Here is a 21403-nt window from a genome sequence, read left to right on the forward strand (position 1 = left end):
TTTATATTTATGTCCTGCAACGTCAATGTTCTGGTTCACTTCATATGTTTACCTGCACTAAACAGAAGCCAAACAAAGCAGGTGAACACTGTGCAGCATTTTGCTGCTAAAGAGCCAGGTGACCTTGGTCTCGGTTAGGACACCTTGGGGAGCCGCAGATAATGCGTCTGGTGTGGCAGCAGCCTATGAGCAGAAGCAATCTATGATGTTGTGAGTAGCTGTTTTTTCTTTGTTATCTCTGTTATTGGATGATACAGTGGTGGGTGACAGGATAGATGGGGTCAGGGAGTGGAGGTCAAGCAACAAACACTGTGCACCTGGCTCACAATCTGGATTCTGGAGCCAGAGGCGCCAGCATCCTCTGGAGTTGATTCATTCCTGCAGTTTATCTCCCTTAAGCTCACACACAAACACATATTTCTTACATTTCCAGATGTTAAGATCAAAACGTGTGTTTCAATTCAACTCTCGTACACCCATGCTTTCCTGTTTAAAATTGTTGCTTGGGGATTCTTGCAGCCACAGGCCATTACCCATGTAATGGTTAAAGCTAATCCCTACAACCACAGATCAATTTTTGCAAATCTCTAACCCTTGCTGTGTGATTTCATCAGTGATTCTAGCCAGGGGCCTACAGTGGCCTCTTCCTGCCCACTGGAAAATGCTCATTTTTTTCGGTTTATTGCCTCAGGTTGTGCTCTCGCTCCGTGCCACCTACGCTGTCCATCTCCTGGTGTTGGCTGAACACTCTACCACCAACGCTTGACCAACCGCCTAAATCCAGCTAATGATCCTTAAAAATTGAGATTGACGCAATATTCCTGTCACTCTATCTGCCTTCTCCCTGTAGACTGAAGCCAAGTCCCGTGGGCTTCATTTCTCAGATTCTCCCACTGAATTGAACCCAGACTCCAGTTTTCTACCTGCTGGGCTCCTGTTTGCCACTTCTTGTCTGGGTGTGCTGAGCGATGAAGATCCCTCTGTGGTGCCTGGTAGTGCTGCTGGCATGTCTCTTCACCCCTGGACGCAGTGACTGCCAGGGCCAATGTGCGGCCTGCAGTCTGCTCCTGCAGCAGCACCAACAGCTGCAACAAGCCTTCAACACCATGGTGAGTGAGTGTGTGCGTTTGTGTGTTTGTGTTTGTTTGTTCATGCGTGTGTGTCTCACTGCGGAGTCGTCACGAACCCACCCTTGATAAGAGCACCTGCTAAATGCCTTGTCAATGCTGGAGAGTGTGTGTCAGTGTGGGCTCGGTTGCAATAAGCTTTCAACACCTTTATAGAGGTGCGACTGTGGTTTTGTGAATAGGTTGTTTTCAAGCTGGATAAGAGCATCTATGTATTGTGTTGTGTTCAGTGGGATAGTGCTGTGTCCACTCTTTCCCCAGTTATAGGTTCAGATGAGTTAAAGGGCAATGGGATTTTTTTATATTTCTCATGCTTTTTTTTATGGCATTCTCCCAAAAGCTTTTACAAATATGTATTAACTTATTAAAATACATGTATTTTTTGGTATCATGGTAGTCTGATGGCCACAGAGTAAATCCAATCTGTGCACCTCTCAGGGAAATACTTTTCAGTTTTCTAATTCTAAACTGAGGAAGAGAAAACATTAAAAGACAAAATTTATACAAAAAATAGATAACAGTGGACATTTTGGCTCCATATTAGCCAACAGTTGAGGCTGCACAGGGGTGCTTTGAGCTAAATGCTAAATGTCATCAAGCTAATATGCTAACACTGTGCGCCGTCTTGGATTAGCCAAATAACAAGCTAACATTTGTTTACAAGACAAATTATAACTGACCATTTGATGTCGTAGAAGAAAAGGTCTCTGTTAAATTGCGTGCAAATCCATCTAATGAATGTTGAGATATTTTACTAAAAAGCTAAAATTAGAGGGGATAGTCAGGGGGGAGTTACAACTACTTGGGAACAATGAACGTTTGTTCATAATAGCTCGACAACCAAATGTGTTGCCTAGTTTTCAGTTGACCGTTGTGGAGCCTTACAGCTTGGCTCAAACGCATTGATTATTATTTCTAAAGGGAAGTTTATATCACCATAGACCGATTCAGCAACAGCCCTGTGGGCTTGCTTGCTTGATGCTCGCTATAGTATTCACATTATTCACCTTATTCATAATAATACATTATTTCTCTCACATCATTTAAGATATTTAATGTAAAATGCTACACTACACCATTTCAGGTGTCTTTATGTCTTTTCATTATCTTTAAATTTTTTGTTGAAATTTGACATAAAATGATGTAAGACCACAAACAAATGAAACCCCTCCCCTTCTAGTAAGTCACATCTGTCTTAGGATGGTTATAAGAAGGTGTGTGTGTGTGTGGGGGGGGGGGTGGGGGGGGGGGGTGAATGTACACTTTTGGTTTAAACCTTAACGGCTAAAGGAATTTGAGCTAAGCAACAGGATAATAAAAAGTATAGAGCTTTCTATGAGTTCATCAACAGGTGACAATTGATAACTAGACATAAGTTGTATTGTTTCTGCCTCATTTTGGGGAATATTTGCAGGTTCATGTATCTGTGCGAAATGCTTCATGACCAACATGTAATATGAAGGACATGCTCCCCGAATTCAAGATTTCAGCAGAGCACACACAATCTCCTTTCCAAACAGACCGAGACACATCAGTGGGTAAAAATAGTCCATGGGCGTCCATGAATAACTGCAGGACGGCTAATTTAGCTGATAATGATGCAGAAAAAGGCAGCTGGGACCTTTTGGGAAGTTGTAATAGAACTATGTAATTGACTGCTGCTCAGTATCACCAGCCGCGGCTTACACCGGTGACTGACACATTTTATCAGCTCCTCATTGTGTTAGCCGCCTTCCCATTGAGCCACAGATGGAATCCACTGAGCAATTCCATTGTTGCCACTCTAGACTGAAAGAGTGTGTGTGGAACCACCGGTGTTTGCTATATTGTCGGGACCCATTGATTTATTCATGCAAGGCTTACAGACTTTGTATGTGTGCATGCATCCACTAACGCACACACGTACACAAATAAAGCACACCATCCTCTGACTACATCCTTGACATAATGCTATTCTTGGATGATGTGTGGAAGTAAAGTAAAAAAAATGTAATATTCCACCAAATCATAAAAAGATATCTCAGGGCATTTCTCCATATTGAGCAAGTCTTACCTCCAGTGCTCTTAGTACTGTAGGTGAGAATACTATGATTTAGAATAGCCCTCAATCAAGGTGCGCCAAATTATACACATTCATAGATATCAGTTCCCTAAATGTGCCGGATTTGGTTTGTTTTTTAAAGAGAGTGGATTATTCCTTGCATAAACATTGAATAATAAAATACACTACCCTGCAATATTAAAGAAAGGGGGGGGGGGCTGTGATGGGTAATGGATTCTTCACTGACCCATACTGCATCCTTTCCTCAACTTTCCTTAAAATGCCTCCATGCTGTAAGCTCTGCATTTTATCGACATTGTCATTCCTGGTTTATTCTATATCTGCCCGTATCATTACAAACTACATTAACAGTTGCTTGATAGATTCCAGTGGTAGTCATTAACTCCCTGATCAGTCCATCTACAGATATAAAAGTGAGAAGTATTCCTGACCTCCACCAAACAACAAGCTCAAATTAACTCAAACCCTAACGTTGTGTTTAAAGGCCAAACCCAAACTTCCTCTTCTCTACATAACACATAGAGCTTTAGAAGCAACTTCACTTTAGAGGATTTACATAACCTTTTTATCCTGTGGTCCCCATCAGTATATAAAGACATGACTGCGTGTGTGTGTGTGCACACTTTCCCCCCCACACACACACACACGTACACCCACCCACACACACACACACACACACACACGTCTCCTCTCACTCATAAACTCCTTTAGATTGCTCCATTGATCTGACGTGGAGAATCCCCTGATGTGCTCATTTCATTTACGATGGATAATTAATTTCCGTTGATAAATTAGCAGCAGCGCTCCCTCTCCGCTCATCCCTTTGATGTGAGCAGGTTTTCCGATAACAATGCAATTTATCTTATTTGAACAGGATTTAACGAGTAAATGGGATTTGCTTCTTTCCTCAAAATTTCACTTAGAGGGCTCCGGAGTTGAAGAAAGAGGGAGAATGAGAGGTACGGAGGCATACATTTCTATAGCGTGGCAGATGTCGCCTAGTTTTACGCATACAAAGTACCATGTCAGAGGAAAAATAATGTATTGAAGTTTCTGCATTTGATTGGCATAAATGATAATATATAATATATTTATCTGTGATGACTGATTGGAGTACACAAAATGACTCATATGTCATTTTCTACATACTAATATGTCCTTGCCTCTTTACCTCTATACTAATATGTCCTTACCTCAATGCCTCTATACAAATATGTCCTTACCTTATTACCTCTATGCTAACATGTCCTTACCCCATTACCTCTATACTAATATGTCCTTACCTCAATGCCTCTATACTAATATGCCCTTACCTCTATAATAATATGTCCTTACCTCCTTACCTCTATACTAATATGTCTTTACCCCATTACCTCTATACTAATATGTCCTTACCTCAATGCCTCTATACAAATATGTCCTTACCTTATTACCTCTATGCTAACATGTCCTTACCCCATTACCTCTATACTAATATGTCCTTACCTCCGTACCTCCATACTAATATGTTCTTACCTCCATACTAATATGTCCTTACCTCCGTACCTCCATACTAGTATGTTCTTAGATCCACACTAAGATGTTCTTACCTCCATACTAAAATGTATAATCCTTATATGTCTTATTAGTCTGGTTAGTCCACCAGTGTTCAGGCTTCAGGCTTGTCAAACCGTCAGGTGTGATGATAATAAGGAAAGAAGGCCATTAAAACAAATTTTTCCAAAACACTACAAATCCATCAATATCAATTTAAAGGCAAATAAATCATTACCCGCAAGTTCAAAGTTTTGAATCACATTGTCAGCAAAGGACCTAATTCACCTGCTATCCCTCAAACTGATTCGTAATTTCTTCCAATTTGGAGCTGTCAGTCATTTTGTAGAAGTGGATGTCAAATGTATCAGATGATGGACATTTCATATCGGCACATAACCTTATATACGCTGAACACAGCAGGAACAAGTCCCATTAACTTCCATGACACACATGCCCTCCAGGTCAACAGACTGTTTTCTCAGCCCGGGGTCTGGTTGAAAAAAAAAGTGTGATTGAGTACCCTAACTTTTATGCTGACCGTGGGTAATATATACATTCGTATTATTAAACAGGCACTCCAATTCTAGATGCATTCATCTTTTATCCTTACATCTGGAACCATTGTTTCCCTTCCCTACCCATGGTGCGGAAGTATTTTTTAAAGCGTAATGGGTCAAATGACTTCATCTAATGTAAAAGGAGTCGTTCATTGTCATAAATCCACAGAACGTAATAAACCCTCATCATTAAGATTCCCTCTCGCTGTCAGTAGCGATCTTGTTCACAGCTGTAACAGGCTGTTCTCAGTAAAAACGTTTGCAACTACATACTGAACACAGTGGAGCCTTTAACAATACAGCTCTCCAGAGATGGAGAAGACCACAACAAAGCTATGAATATTTGACTTATGTTCATCAGGCTGACATAAATACGACTCTAAAACGAAAGCTAATGCTGATGTTCTGTGTCTATAATAAGTCAAATTTGTTTGTAAGTGGCCATAAAAAAATGTATGCAGTGTTAAGCATCTACTACGTATTAAACCATAATTTTCATGTGGCTACCCTGCTGCTAACATGCAGCTACTAGCGTGAAACTATTAGAATCTGTATTTGTGGTTGCTAAATGTATAAACATGATTTCTGATTAACTGTAATAATTAGGATGTTTTTTCAGCTGTCCATCCGTCTATCAATACATCCGTCCATCCATTTCCCACTTATTTCAGTTTGCTACTGTGTCAACATCGCCCTAAGCAAACTCAACCTATGGGCATGATTTAGAATTTCAAATTATTCCTTGGTTGAAATAATCCGTTAACTGTCACATGCTCTTCATTAAGACATCACTCTTTCTTATCTGCCTGCAGATGTGTTTGTTGGAGTGTGAGGGTCACGTCTCCGCCTCGTTCACATGGGAGGTGTGCAAACGGGCTGTCAAACTGTCACAGCATCCTCTGTTTCCTGAGGGGGGCGCTCTGTACAAGAGAACGGGGGAGGAGCTGGAGTTGACCCCTCTTGACCTGAACTCTGACAGTGAGCTGCTGCAGGACGAGATACCACTCGAGCAGCGCAGTGTCCACTATGACTCATCCCTGCTGGAATCCTCTGAGGACGGGGAGGGCCTGCAGGGGTTGGGTCTCAGTCTGGTGGATGAAGAGATGAAGTTGAGGGAGGAGAGGAACGTGGAGAGCGACAGCCAGCTAGAGGTGGATGAGGATGAAAGCTCAGAGGCGGCCGTCACCTTATCCAAGCGCTTTGGTGGCTTTCAGAGAGGGCGCCACGGATACAGGAAGCTCATTGGCTCACCCATAAGGCCCCTACAAAAGCGCTACGGCGGGTTCATAGGTGTCCGGAAATCTGCCCGCAAATGGAACAGTCAGAAGCGAGTGAACCAGCTGCTCAGACAGTACCTGGGCATGAGGAGCAGCCGCAGCGGCAGGTTCAACAACTGGAGGCAAAACAAACTGTGATGGGTTTCTGTTGCTCTCACAGGATCCGGCCCCAGTTCCCTCAACCAATCAATCATGTTTCCAGCAGCTCCCTCCAGTTTGAACTGTGACATCACCACCACCATCCTCATCAACGTCATCAGAAGAAGAACAGACTTCGCCATCTCGCTCCACCTCTTTTTGTGTCTCTAAATAACGAGGAATGTTTTGCCCGTGGTGTCCTTCTTATTGAGCGTATTCACATGCCATCCTGTCAAATAAAAGAATAAGAGAAGTGCAATTGAATATATTTTTGTGTGTTTGTATAATAAAAGGGCCCAAATGAGATTGGAAAACTGGTTCGGTGCAAGGTTTGTCAGATGTGACATTTTAAATCATGAATGCACTTTCATGCATGTGTGGATGGGCCTTGTCTTTGCACTCTGTGGTTATGGGAACTATAAACTGGTGTCAAGCTCACATTAAAAGGACTTATGTTTAAATATATAGGTTTCCCATTTTTAATATGGCAAAGTTTTACAATCTGGCACCAAACAAATCATGTTCAGCAGACTCAGATGGAAGCAGCAAATCAGAAAACTGGAGCTGGACCAACTTGAGTCGGTTGTAAATATGGTCGGACAGTGAGATTGCTTCAGCACAAACTGTTCTTTATTGAGAGTCCAATATTCTGCTGAAGGAACTTAACTTATTGAAAACAATGGATTACTACATCCTATTAAAAAAAAACCTGGCTGCCATTGTTTCCTTCCAACATGTCGTTCTCCTGTTTCTGATTTTGGTCATCAAGCCGAGGAGATGAGGTGTGGGTTTGCAGGCTTCCTGTCCGTGGAGCAATACTGACCTCTAGTGTTTGAGGAGCAAACATGTTCTTGGATCAATTCCTGTTTATGTCCTCAGTGAGATTTTATTGAATACTTTGGATTGGATAGACTCCCTCGTTCTACTGTTTAGTAGAAACCGTATTTTAGAAGATAACAAACTCAAAAATTTGGCTGATTTGTGGTTGATATATCAAATTTACCATCGTTGGAACTATACAGACATTTGTCAGGAGGGGAGGGGTCTTGAACTTTATGGTTTACTTTTCTTTAATTTTAAATAGGAATACCCTTCCCTGTGTTAATCATATTTTGTATGGACCCTCCCCTTAAGGAAACAACATTCACAGACAAATAATAAAAATAAATATTGATAAATATAAATTGTTACAATTTGGCTTACCAGTAATAATTAAAATAACAAAAGCGTTAAAAAAATGAATAGGTTCAGCTTGAAGAACAAACAGAAATTTGTTTTTTTTCTTTTGTAAAATTATGAGAAGCATATAAAAAACAAATCCAATAGACTTCCCTTCAAATAATTTTCACAATGTCCCTAAGTTACTCTGTAATTATGGTAATGAAGGAGCAGTAATTTAAATTTGGGAGGAAAAACAAACTAATTTCCAGTCAGTCCTCAAACATTCCTCCTCCTGGAGCTTTTTGACGAGCTGTTATTGTCACTTTGTTCTTGTAAACTTTCGGGGTCATTGGCTGTGCACTGCAGCGCAGGATGGGAGCATAAAGCACCATCTTAATGTACCATTTAACAACAGAGGAGCAGGATGAACTGTGCATGTCAACGATGATCATAACTATTCAGAAAAAGATTGTTTCTGCTCAGGTGATTGAAAAAAAGATATGGTCTTGTTCTGCCATCAAGATGTTTTTTCTCCACAAGCAAGTCACATCCCTTCTTTTGCATCTTAATAGTGTTTACTCGTGTTTGATTAAGAGATGTAATAATGTATGTGTGTGTGGGAGAGTGCAGAGAGAGTGTGTGTGTGTGTGTGTGTGGGCGAGTTTGCACGTGCATGTATGCGCTGGCTCTCTGTCAACCTCCACATACAGAAACTGACTTTGTGAATACCGTGTACATTTCAGACCACATTTGTAACATTGACCATTGTTCTGAGTCTTCATACAAAGTGTGTATAGAGAAAACTACAATAAAATAGTTTGCTATTTCTCTTGTGGACTGTCATGCAGAAGAAAAACAACACAAGTTTCAAATTCTCAGTGCTTTTTAATGTGTTTGACAAGATATTTCCTTTTTTTCTTCTTTTATTGCTATTACAAACTCATTCTCCTAATGCTAGTCCCATTACCCCCAGACTGATAGCTTCACGGGTCGAACCCATATATACAGTCTATGGTAAAACCTCACAACACTGGTCATGTGCCGACAACACGGGCAGGAAGGAAATTCATTTCATGGAAGGAGCTTGGTTGAGTCAAACCAAATGTAGCTTATTCCTGTGAGTTTATATACCAACAAAGTGCCAAAAAATTCGCCCAATACACGGGCTGAACAAGACAATTAAAAAAAATTTATAAAATACTTGTATGTAACTCAAAGCATACAATATAATGTACAGCATAACCACTGTGTAACCACTGGAAGAGAGGGTTGGAACGAAGAAAACAGCCGTAGTAGCGGCTAACAACGTGGAGCTTAAGGGGGAAGTAATATGACCTTTAGATAAAGTACTGAACGCTTAGCACATCACATGGTCAAAGTCAGTCAACAGTTAGCGCCACCGCAGACGTCAGGTCTCGGGATCAACTTACAAAGATACATAAAACTGGATTTGCATTCTTTTAGGAAAGAAAAAAAAGAGGCTGAAAGTAAAAAAAAAAGATCTGAAAAGACGTAATAAAAGAAGAGTTGTTTTTCTCGATGGCTCTCAGGCCCGGATTTGTATCCTCTTTGATAAAAGTCTCTCTCTCACTCATTTGTCCATCCACCGCTCTGTCTCTCACCCTCCATCCTCATCAAACAGATCTGTTTTTAGTCGGGGAAGCGCTGGCAGGCTTTTTTCCAGCGGCAGGCCGTGCACCACTGATCCTTTCGCTCCACTCCGTACACCTTGCGGCACTTTTTGGCCTCGCCGCGACCCTTCCTGCAGACGGAGAGACACAAAGCGTGAGGCTGAGCGGCAGTGTGAGAGAACAGGAAAGGAAAGGACACTTACACACATTCATAATGTGATCAATCATAAAAAAAAAGAAAGTGATAGGACACAGACTGATAACAGACAAAATCTATTTGTATATCCCCTGGTCGAGAGCGTGAAAATGTGATTTTACAGATACTCACAATTGATTAAAAGCTGGTAGAAACATAATAAAATGTGTGAATTCAAATAAATAAAGCTTAATTCGTAAAGCTTAATTTACACTCGTTGTTAAAAATGATATCTGATTTGAGGCCAGCATCTCCTCATGACCAAAGTTAAAACCTTAGCGAGTACAACTTACTCCAGTCTTGACTGACAGGTCTTTCGATACACAAGCAAACAGGGCTCCCTCAAAATGCCACATTTTTTTAAATATGATTGTTTTTTTAAATAATTTGTCTCACATAACCAGACCGGTTTCCACAGCCTTGTGTCATGTCTGGCTGGAACCATTTTCATTCTGATTGGAAAACGCACCAGCTCTAACCATTGTCGACTGGGAGATGGCTCATTTCAATAAATCCAATTTTGAAAACAGGAGTAGACGAAAGGGTTATAATCTACATCGGCTGAGTTAGAATAATACAAAAGTAGTAATACCATAGTAAAAAAACACCAAAATATCTTCATTAGTTAGAACCATCCACATAATATTATTTGAGTTTTTGAATTGAGTTTATATTGTAGTGGTAGTATATATTTACATGTTACCTTCAAGGATTTATGGGCTTTAAACCAGCTACAGGATTGGTTAACATATTTTATATTGATAGAATAATGATTAAAAATAAAAATACTATTGGTGATCCCTTACCTAGTTGTCCTTTGTTTTTATTACTAGTTAGCAGAGGTGGGAAGCGAAGAAGTACAAATACTTTGTTACAGTACTTAAGTTGATTTTTCAGGTATCTCTACTACCCTTGAGTATATTTTTGGAGGAGTAACAACATGGAATAAACTAAAGTACCAACTCTGGCCTTTGTGTATTACATTACATGTCATTTAGCTGATGCTTTTGTGCAAAGCGACTTACATTTTTAGTACACTCAACATTTATGAGGGGCCATTTAGGGGTTCAGTATCTTGCCAAGGACACTTAGGCATGCAGATGGGAAAGAGCGGGATTCAAACCGGCAACCTTGCAGAACACCCACTCTATCCCCTAGGCCACGCTCTTCTTCTGGATAGTTTTTAATGCTCACAAATCTTTTCTTGATTTAATCCTGTTTTAGTAAATGGTTTTTATTGAGGTAAGAGTGGTTTAAGTCTTCGAACTATATTAATGTGTCATAAGTCTCTGTCTGCTTTGCACAGGTACAGCCAGAGGATTTTTTTTTTACTTTGATACATATACTTTGAGAACATTTTATAGCCTGTACTTTTATACTTTTACATAATTAAAATAGGCTGAATCAGTACTTATACATTGACTTGAGTCATTTTTAGCATATGTATTTGTACATTTCTACTTGAGTATAGAATTTGTGAACGTTTTCCACCTCTGCTAGTTAGCCGTCACTCATCACTATGTGTTGTGTCACCTGAAGGAGCAGTGAGTGCGGGAGGGCGACGCACTCATCGGCTGCAGCCTGTTCTGTTGGAGCCACTGTTCCCCAACGCTCACAGACCGGCAGCGAGGTTTCACCATCTGAGGAGACAGACCAGCATAGAGTTACAGCGTCGGCGAGTGTGGCCGACTCATACATATATCAGAGGGAGACGTGGTCACTATCTCTAATCCTACTCTTCAACAGTAAATCAGTTCCTTTCATTATGAAACTTCCAACCAAAAAAAAAATTAATAGACTAGTCAGAAGCACACTGAGTATTACATGCTGCCAGAGAATTAAGTTAAAATAAATCAAATATTTGTTAAGGAAATTTAACACATAAGGCAGATTTGTATCACTGGACTTACTGGAGTGTTACTGTGGCCAGAGACAGGGGCAATGGGCACCCACCCCTGGCAGGCGGGGTTCCTCGGGGCCACAAGTACCTGGACGGGGCTGCAGGCCTGAATGGGACATAGAAAAGGAGACAACACATGACTCTTAGTGTCTGCACGATCATGAAAAGTATCTTTAAAGAGCTTTTTCTCCTTAACATTTATTGATGCTGCGGAAAATAACAGCGACGGCTGAACGTTGATGTTAAATCAACCCAGAAAGGCTGAAAGATGCTCAAATGCGTTATAGAGCAAAGGGAACCTGATGAATTTTTAATGAATAGGGATTATGTGGGTTTGTGTACGGGCGGCACATTGTCAATACAACAATATTTTGTTACATACATCTGCTCTGCATGATAAGCCTATATCACACGGTTACAAATGATCAATTCATGGTTTGTGATTCCATCTATCTGCTGTAGTAAATACTGTACACATCCAGTCTCTTCCTGTTCCCTCTGCCCTAGCTCTGCTCCCTGTGCAACCCTGAGCTCACTCAACACCGCACGTCTACACACCTAACACCCCCACACCACAGCGCAGACAGAGGTGGATGGAGACAATCTGTGGAAAGTGCAATGTAATGTCCACAAAACAAAACACAATGAATCTAAGTGTGCACTGTGTTAACCCTGGAAGTAACTGAAAGTCTGTTGAGAAATGTCAGGGGCAAAACAATTTTTTTGTTTTACACTGTGGCCAAGCCATTCAAGCCAAAAGCCTCAAGCAGCCATGAGGCACACACAAACAAGCAGAGGCGTTGACCCACAATTCAACCCAAACACGTTTCTGAACGCATATGAGGAAATTATAAGACAAATGTCTTATTTTCGCCAATCTGCACCACACGATTCAGATGTTATGTACAATATGTTAAAAAGGTGTAAGAAAGATGCATAATATACAGAATACATGGAATCATATCATATCTTTATGTTTTTTTGTGTAGGATAAATCGGTCCTAAGTGTGCATGGATACAGGTACATTGTGTCCTGACTGCTCATGCAGTGTTATTCTGCCTTTTACAGGCTGCTCTGAGACCCGTCTCCTTGGGGGAGCGAGCAGGCCGCCAGCTTCGTCTCTCACTGTCACAAAGCATCCATTTACATGCTCAGTGGTACAGGGTAAATGCAGGTCACCAGTTAAATGTGCTGCTTTGTGATGCATAAACAAAGTTGAAGCTCGTTGGCCTGTTGGAGGGGTATCTGCATGGGGTGCGCTGGGTAGGGAGGACCTCTGGAACGGCACCGTGGCCGTGTGACACCAGTCTCCCGCACAGAAACCCCGGTGAAAAGAAAATGAAACCCTTTTTTCGATTTGTTCTCTGGGTTGTTTTTGTTTTCCCTTACAGCCTGATTTCATGGAAAATATGATTAAGTCTGGGTAATTGGGAACACTGGTGCTTGGGAGATAAATTCCAGCAGTCACAAGCTAAAAATCAACGCCGGACATTTAATAATTCATGCAAAAAAGGACTGCACTGTCTCATTTCATCTCTCTTTAAAAAAAAGTGTCATTCCCCAAAAACATTCCCAAATCACATCTTCACGAGAACTTGAATTCTGGGGAGTAAATGTTTGTTTATTTAAATTTGATGTCAAATGACAGATTGAGGGTATTTTCCGAAAACAGGCTGAATACCACATCCAGACAGTGACAAAGCACAGAAATACAAATTCATTCAAACTGGGACAGATGAAACTATTTTAGGTGGGCGAGTGTACTTCCAGCTTTTCCAGCCGGCTGAACACATGTACATCCGCCCACTCACACACACACTCACTAATCACCTGGGTCAGTCATATGAAACTGAAAGTAATAATGATGAAACTTTTCTAATAATAATAGAATAATGAAAACTTGAATTTATGTTATTCTCAAATCTGCTCATTAAAAATCTATATCCATTAGCTGATTAGCTTAGCATAAAATACTTTAAAGTGAATTATCAATATGTTCTATCAGCAGGAAATGGGTTTTGTTAATTCCCCTGGTTCACCTTGTGGTTGTAGGAAGGTGATTGTGTGGCGTTATTTCCTTTGGGCCTGAATCTCCTCAGGGTGGCAACTAGACTGTGGCTTTAAGAGAGTGCTATCAACCTTCTTGTCTAATCCTGAGCAAGAAAGTGAATTAGCACATTTCCCCCAAAATATTAACAATTTATTTCTCTCCTATTATCGAATAATTCCAGAAATCTCTGTCTGTCTGTCTCTGGCTCGTAATACCTCGAGAACCATTCGTCTTCATACTTCATACTTGGCGAGTGCATTGTTCAGGGCCCAAGGAAGTGCAGTGGCCATGTGATACTGAGTCTAGCCTCACCGAACTCTGAAAAAAGTTATTTAGTCTTTACTTTCCACAGCTCAATGACTGCAGGTCTCTTGTACAAGTCTAGAAAGAAAAATGCAACCAGCCTTACCACAGGCTAAACAAACAGCCCATTCAAAACTGAGAATGTCTGAAATACTCTTAAAAGAAAACATTGGGTGATTGTAGCAATGCTGCTGTACCCACCTGATAGAGATGCTCGGAGTGGATCTGCCAGAAGCTGCTCGGCGCTGACTGGCTGAGTGAGCTGGGCCTGCTCGGGCCCACCCCAGAGCTGGAGTTGGACCTTGGCCTGTGAGCCGGGGGGAACTGGAGCTCGGAGCACGGAGGAGAACCACAGGAGGCCCAGCTGAGAGGAGGAGGGGTCGAGGTCTGGCCCACTGGCTGCTGGGAAGGAGCTGGAGCGACGCTGGCATCCACGCTCTCACAGGAGATCTTGGTGTAGTAGAAGTCCTCCTCTCTCTGGGACTGATCCGATCCACTCCTGTGTGTGTGTGTGTGTGTGTGTGTGTGTGTGTGTGTGTGTGATGGGGGGGACAGACCAGTGGACACAGACAGAAAGAGTGACTTGCTTGTCTGGGTGTGTTACTGAAAGTAGCACTTCACTGTGGCCCAGATGTAAAATCTCAAAGATATTTCATCTCTTCACTCTAACTCTAAAAATGTCATTCCCTCCTGACTTTTTAATGCTGCTTTCCTGCTCAGCACATTCCAACAGCACTAAACTGTCTGGGTTCCACTTCAGCCTCCACTACAGTGGACATGTGGCAAAACAATGTCAGCATGAAGCTGAAAACTTACGATGCTATAAAACAAGATGTCCCCTGAGTGATTGCTTGATATAATTCCACAAACAATCTATTTATATATTAATTTAACTTTCCTTCTTTTTAATAAAGCTGTTAAACCAATTTCATATGACAAAAAAAAATGTCTCCCTTGCAATGTGTAAACCTAAAGACAGATATTTGGTGGCAGTAGATTTCATAGCTATAATAAACAGGACACACGAAATTTTAAATGTTTACCAATAACTGGATATTTCTAATTGGACTTATCAAGAAGGTTGGGTTTCAATCTGGGTTGGTTTTTTTAGACGGATTACAAAAAATCTAATGGACAGATTATCACAAAACTTGTGGAGGAGTGCAATCTGGGTCACTAAAGAAGTCTTCATTCAATTTTTAGTGCTGAACCAGATCTAGGGGCGGACACAGGATTTTTGCTCGCTTCCCATAACAATATGAGGTTTTATTTTATTTGTGTTTGCAATTTGATGCAGAGCCAAATACAAATCCAGATCTGGTGAATTTAAACGTGTTATAAATATATGTCTATGAAACAGATATATATATTTTTTTTCTTGGGTTTCTCCTTTTAGTTTATATTGATAAAATGTCTTTATAATTCTATGATATTAGAGGGGGACTGTGGTTAAATTATCAGTTTTCCTCGCCAGGGTCTCTCACCATAAGCTTAGCCAGTTTAGTGGCCTAGAAAAATGACTGTAAAGATATAAAAAGTTATATTGTGATATTCACACCTAAAACAATTGCAACACTAGTATAAACCCATTCAGGCAATAAACGTTTGTATGTTTACATATCCTGAAAAATAATGAAACGAAGACGACAGCTCACCCCAGATGCAGCACACGGATGTGTCGCTTTATCCCGACTGAAGACGTGAGCACTTTGCCACAACTGGGCCACAGACACTTGTACACACCTCGGAAAGAGCTCTGCGTGACAGAGAGAGCAGGGCAGATGTTTAGTACAGGAGAGAAACAGAGAAAGCAGAAAGCAGCGTCAGTCTATAAAGACCTTACAGCTGACTGGCTTGGCTGCTTGGAGGGGCAACGGCATCCATCATCTGGTGCTACAAGCTAGTCAGTTAAAAACTTTTTTAAGGGAACATGTACTGATGGGCACCTTTGGCTTTTTGGCGTTAAGCTCTTCTCCTTGCTCCAGCTCCATGTGCAGGCCTTCGTCGGGGCTGCCGTCCACCTCAGTGACAAACGGCGACGGGGTGGGGCTGGAGTTGCCGTGGTCCCAGCTCCAGTATCCGCTGCTGCCGCTGTCAGAGAGCTCGCCGCCGCCACACTCCATGTCAGCTGACGAGGACAAGCCAGCTGGAAGACGGGGGGGGGGGGGGGATTCACCGATAGTTGTTTTTTAAAGTGACTCTTGTCCTCTCCGCATCTCAATCAGCTCCTTTTCTCTCAATATTGTGAAAATATAAACATGCTGCTCTTTCCCCCTGATAGGAAATTTAGCAAGGGGTTGGTGATGCTGGATCAAACACAAACTCACCCACTGGAGTTGAGCTGTGAGAATATACCTTATAGTTTAAAGATTCAAACATTCCCTGTTACTTTGTGATGGAAATAGCTCCTGTGCATTGGGGACTGCTCTCTGCCCATCCTACGGATAACAGCAGGTGTACCACGCCGGTGCCAGGCCTGGGACGCTTTCTATTTTCTGAGACTGTTTTACCATCATTTTATTCTCTGTTTACTCCCTTAATGGTCTGTTCCATATATGAAATAATATCAACTTGCTTTTGCAAATGATCTATTTTTAATAGAGTTAAAGGAGGAATGTTATTGTAATTACATGTGGATAGAACTGTTAGGATGGATTTAATATTGATTTATTGACCAAGTTCGCAATTAGAGCTTCTGACAACTCAATAAAAAAAGATTACTTTACCATTGACTACAGTTACAGCTTCTATTTCACTCCTGCCACTTTTTCTCTCCTAGTGCAGTGTCTGTTTTAAACTTGTCAGTTTGATATGGGCTGTTTACTTGGCCTGTGGTAATGCTGGTTGCAGGTTTCTTTTATGAAACTGAAAATGGGGCTTTCACTAAGCGAGCTGCAGCAAGAGAAGACCTGCTGCAGGAACTATGATGCACTGAGCTGTAAACTCAGAACCTAGTACCCTAACAAATTCACGTATATTGAGTCATAGCTCATAGTACATACTGTTAACTGGTCATGCTCAAGTTAGCAAACCTTAGGCAGATAAATGGCAGTCTGTGATAACTTACTGTCTGTGAAGCACTTTGTAACTGACACTGCTTTTATAATTTTGCTTGTAAATGTTTAGCTTTTGTTACTTCCTTCACATTTGACTTGAATATCTTAGAAAAGGCATTCCATAAATCCTGCTTTGTGAACATTTCTCATTAAACTGAATACTGCAGACTTAAACTGATCTGTTTCTATCAGGAGACCCTTATTAAATGGGTTTAATTTGTAACTTCAGCCTTATAGATGGGTACTTAATCATTTGCAAAATATTTGTAGATAGGCATTAAAGTGATCAACTTTTATGATTAGGAAAACTTTGACTAAGAAGATTATTGACCACTTCCTGGAAATGAATATATGCATTAATAAGTTATTAACCATTAAAACGGCAGATTTAATGTTAAAAATATATTTATTAATGACTATTAACTACTGTCTCTGAGGTTTATTAGGAATATTTTTTTTCAAAGGATCTATAAAGCAGTGGTAAATATTGGTTTAACCATTAATGAACCCATTAAACACAACTTATACGCTCTTTGTAATAGATGTTATGTGGTACTGAAAACAGCGGAGACAGCGAGAGGAGACATACCTGGTCCAGGATCCATCGGTGGAGGACTCTGGACTGTGGGGCTGCAGGACAGGCTGGTCAGAACCATGGCAGCCATGATCTCGTCCATCTCCACTGACTCTGGGCTGCGGAAGCTGGAGACAATAAACAACATAAACACCATTAGACTGAGGGGATAAAATCTACACACATGCTCTTGAACCGTGAACTCCCCCTCACCTGTATGGTGCCTCTCTAGGAGAGGACAAGTTTTTCAAGTGCGTTGTGGGTCCAACAGTTTGAAGGGGAGTGGTCAGGCTGCTCCAGCCTCGCTCACCCTCCCTCTGCGGCGGGGCTGATGTTTTGTTCTTGTGATGGCCACGCTCTATGAACGCTTTCTCCGCCTTGACACAGCTCTGTGTGCTGACCTTTAAACGGGAGAAGTAAAATAATGAGCCTCTGGTCAAAATCAGCAAAATGCATGTTTTTGGTGCCTCGCTCTGGGTTCACTTCAGCAGGGGCCTTTCAGCCAGTAGATCAGTGGAGGTTGATATGGCCAGACACCAGTAAAACACTATTCCTATTCCCTGTCCATCTGTGGAGTCCTGCCCGGCAACAGCCATCTGCTATTTAATCAGTATAAGAAGGAAGTGGCTGCCAACCTCCAATAACCAGTGGAAGGTGTATGAACAGGTTTTAATGAAAGAATCATTACATGAATGAATATATGGAAGGTCACAATTAACAAATTCATGTTGGGTGAATAGCAGACTCTTCCCTCTCAGTCATCTCACCAGAGTTTGCTTCATGGCAGGCCCGTTGATGTTATGTGCTGTGGTAGAGATGCAGGCCTGTAGCCCAGGCAGACATGATGCTGGCCCTGCTGGCCCTGCTCCCGCTCCGAACTCAGGTCTCATAGCTGCCATGGTGCTGCTGCATACAGTGAGGGGACTCAGCACAGTGTCACACCTCCCTGAGGGAAACACAGCAAGGATATCATGAGGACCGAACCAATCCAGACACAACTTCCTTTTTGCTATAATGGAATGTTCCCAAAATTACCCATGATGGGGAGACCTTGGTGTTAAACTTTTAGCAAATTAAAATAAAAACGACCTATGACAAGTTATAGCCTCTGGTATGAGTGGAGATAGGCAGTGAATCCTACATTTCCCACAATGCAGAGTAACGGTGTCTGTCCGACTCTTTCAGAAGCCTAAACTCTTACTCAGCAAACTTCACAAACAAAGTTCAACACACGCTTCCTGTTCAAAATACAAGTTTAAAGCAACAACCAGGATAAACCCCAAAATATCATTGAGATTAATTAAAATGGAACCTGATGACATCCTCTGGGTTGTTCTCCCAGTATTCATGTTGAGTCACCTGACCTTCATGTGGGAAAATTAACTCATAACTGTCCTTAATTAAGTAAAGTTAATTTTACAAAGACAACTGGTAATGTATATAGAGAGAATATTCCTTGAATATACACTGGCATCAAATGAATCAAATTCTTTCTAAGATGTATAAATATGTTTATATGTACATTCATTCACTTTCTGCATGGGACATCCCTCTGTCTGACAAAGAGATCAAAACACCACATAGGAGATTTACTGCAGGAATCCGAAGTGAGCTCCACCAGCGTGAACTTAAACTGAGGCTGAACCCAAATCTTGCAGTCGTTCTGTTGCATCCTCCTCTGTTCAGGCTGATTACGTGTCCCGCAGACGTAATCTGACGGTTGGGTGGATTCACTGTGGCCCGTCACCCACAGAGGTAAAATGGGGGCATGGCTGCTTTCAGGGCGCGTGGGAATAATCCTGATGAAATTGCGCAGCAGGGATTTTCTAGTTTTCACCACCCACGTTAAGTAAAATAAGGCTGTCAGTCCCATTCAAGAGAGGTTCCAGAAGAATCGTCTCTGCTCTAATCAGCTGCTTCAAACTGAATCTGCATGATTAAATGAGTCACATGAACTGAATGATTACATTTGGGTTCACATTACAGCAAAACAAACACTTTTTAAGGGGGTTTGGGGGAGGCCAAATTACAAACAAAAACGTTTAGTGGACAGATTCTCAAATTTGAGGACTGCTTTTATTTGGTTGTGTAAAGATTCTAGACTGGTATTGGGTTAAAAACATTTTCATGAGAGGCACTTTTTTTTATATTTCAGAAGAAAAATAGATGAATAGATAGATAGATATTAATAGTTAGATAGAGAGATAGAAAATGTTCTCAAAAGAGAATATTTGTATTCTCTTATTATTGTTAAAAACATAACGAAAATAAAATATTATCTTTATCTTTGTATCACAAATCAGGACAAAACACACAACATGCACAAGGTATCATCAAAGTAAGTAACTTGTATTACTGGATTAAAATGGGGTCCAGTGCCAAAGTCTCGACGAGTCTACTTCTCGACAACCTTCTCCAGACGGCGTTTTCACCAAGCAGGTGTAATCTCCGACTCTCTCCTTGCCAACGTGAACGCAGCACAAAACCAGATTTACCCACCTCTCCACCAATCAGCGGCGAGGATCGGTAGTAAACAAGCGGCGCGGAGTGGGCGGGTCCCCATCGCTGATTGGCCGAGCCCATATTTTCAAGTACACACCTCCCTCCCGACAACGTGTTCGGGCACGAGTCTCGCCGGGAGGGAGCGAGCCGGCCGAGGCGGCAGCTGCAGAAAGCCACCCGATGTTTACAACGCGTTCTAACGCTAGAGCGACAGACACGACGGACCGAGCAGAAACCACGAGCCGTAAACCACAGTAGAGACATCAAACAGCGGAGACACAAGCATTATAGATACGAGTCACAACAACAATAACGTCATCCACCAACTGACGGAGTCGAACTGCAGAGCAGAGATCATCACGTCCACACATCTGTGCACGGAAACACACGCATTGCAAATACCAGATGATAACATGGATATCAGTCCTTATAAATATAGCGAGTGCACAGTTAATTGTTTCTTACACGTGACGACTGAGCCTCGGGTGAAGCCGGACACGCGCCTTTCACATTCATCTATAACCGCTGTTGTTTATGTGTATATTCATAGTAGTAATACTCCTATTGATGGATCAGTGCTTATGGAGTCTGTCAGTGATCTCCACCCGGCAACACAGATAGAGACCAGGAGGAACCCCCCCCGCCCTCCCTCCCCCTTCAGCTGAAGAAAAACAACATTTCTCTCCCTGTTCACACACACGCACACGCACATGCACATGCACATGCACAAGCTAAGCTCAACAACAACAAAACAAGCAACCTGCGGTTTTTCCTGTTACTCACTCGATCGGCGGAGACCTCCTCCCTGCTCCTGTCCCGTCGCTCGCTGCAGCAGCGGGGGTCTGGGTCTCTGAGTCTGTCCCGTCCCGCCGCTACGCTCCGGTCGCCGGCTCCTCAGTCTGCCGCCGGGAGAAGGGGGTTGGTCGCTCGGTCGGTTACGAGCTTACGTGTGTCTGCTGGCTGGACCAATGCCGGGGGTGACAGCTGGGCAGAGCAGCGAGCGCACGGATATCAAGCTGCAGCGCGTCCGCCGTGCGCAAGAGGATGATGTAGGTGAGAGGTTACCAGAGCAGCAGCAGCAGCAACAGCAACAGCAGCATCCTCCCTCTGTATATGTCTCTCTGACTGTCTGTCTGTATCTGTCTGTCTGCATCTGTTTGTCTGTATCTGTCTGTCTGTTACACACATCTGCATGATTATTCATCTGAGTCACATGGATATCAGCAGGTGTTGTGGTTGCTTTTGAGATAACATAAACATAAAAAATGCAGTACAAAGATATAGTTGTTTTCTATATTGTTTAATTTCCATGTCAATCAATGCTAATAAGCT

At 41.9% G+C, this 21403-nt stretch overlaps 2 protein-coding genes across 3 annotated transcripts; one reads left to right on the plus strand and one right to left on the minus strand.

The window, feature by feature from the left end:
* Positions 1 to 724: 724 nt before the first annotated feature.
* On the plus strand, positions 725 to 8627 carry pnocb (prepronociceptin b). Its single transcript, XM_062411631.1, has 2 exons — positions 725 to 1109; positions 6095 to 8627. Exons 1-2 carry the CDS (start codon positions 969 to 971, stop codon positions 6695 to 6697), a joined length of 744 nt encoding a protein of 247 aa, XP_062267615.1. The 5' UTR covers positions 725 to 968; the 3' UTR covers positions 6698 to 8627.
* A 96-nt stretch (positions 8628 to 8723) lies between these two features.
* Positions 8724 to 21103, minus strand: znf395b (zinc finger protein 395b). Of its 2 annotated transcripts, none has more exons than XM_062411737.1 (10): positions 20855 to 21103; positions 18337 to 18515; positions 17783 to 17970; positions 17585 to 17697; positions 15886 to 16085; positions 15595 to 15695; positions 14141 to 14438; positions 11596 to 11691; positions 11219 to 11325; positions 8724 to 9620 (listed from the first exon to the last, which is right to left on the minus strand). In XM_062411737.1, the coding sequence occupies exons 2-10, from the start codon at positions 18466 to 18468 to the stop codon at positions 9509 to 9511; spliced, it is 1347 nt and encodes a 448-aa protein (XP_062267721.1). In that variant the 5' UTR covers positions 18469 to 18515; positions 20855 to 21103; the 3' UTR covers positions 8724 to 9508. The 2 variants fall into 2 exon arrangements, with proteins under 2 accessions (XP_062267721.1, XP_062267722.1); XM_062411738.1 differs by lacking the exon at positions 20855 to 21103 and adding an exon at positions 19926 to 20064.
* Positions 21104 to 21403: the final 300 nt, after the last annotated feature.

The sequence above is a fragment of the Platichthys flesus genome, chromosome 18 (genome assembly GCF_949316205.1).
Source record: "Platichthys flesus chromosome 18, fPlaFle2.1, whole genome shotgun sequence".
Taxonomy (NCBI): domain Eukaryota; kingdom Metazoa; phylum Chordata; class Actinopteri; order Pleuronectiformes; family Pleuronectidae; genus Platichthys; species Platichthys flesus.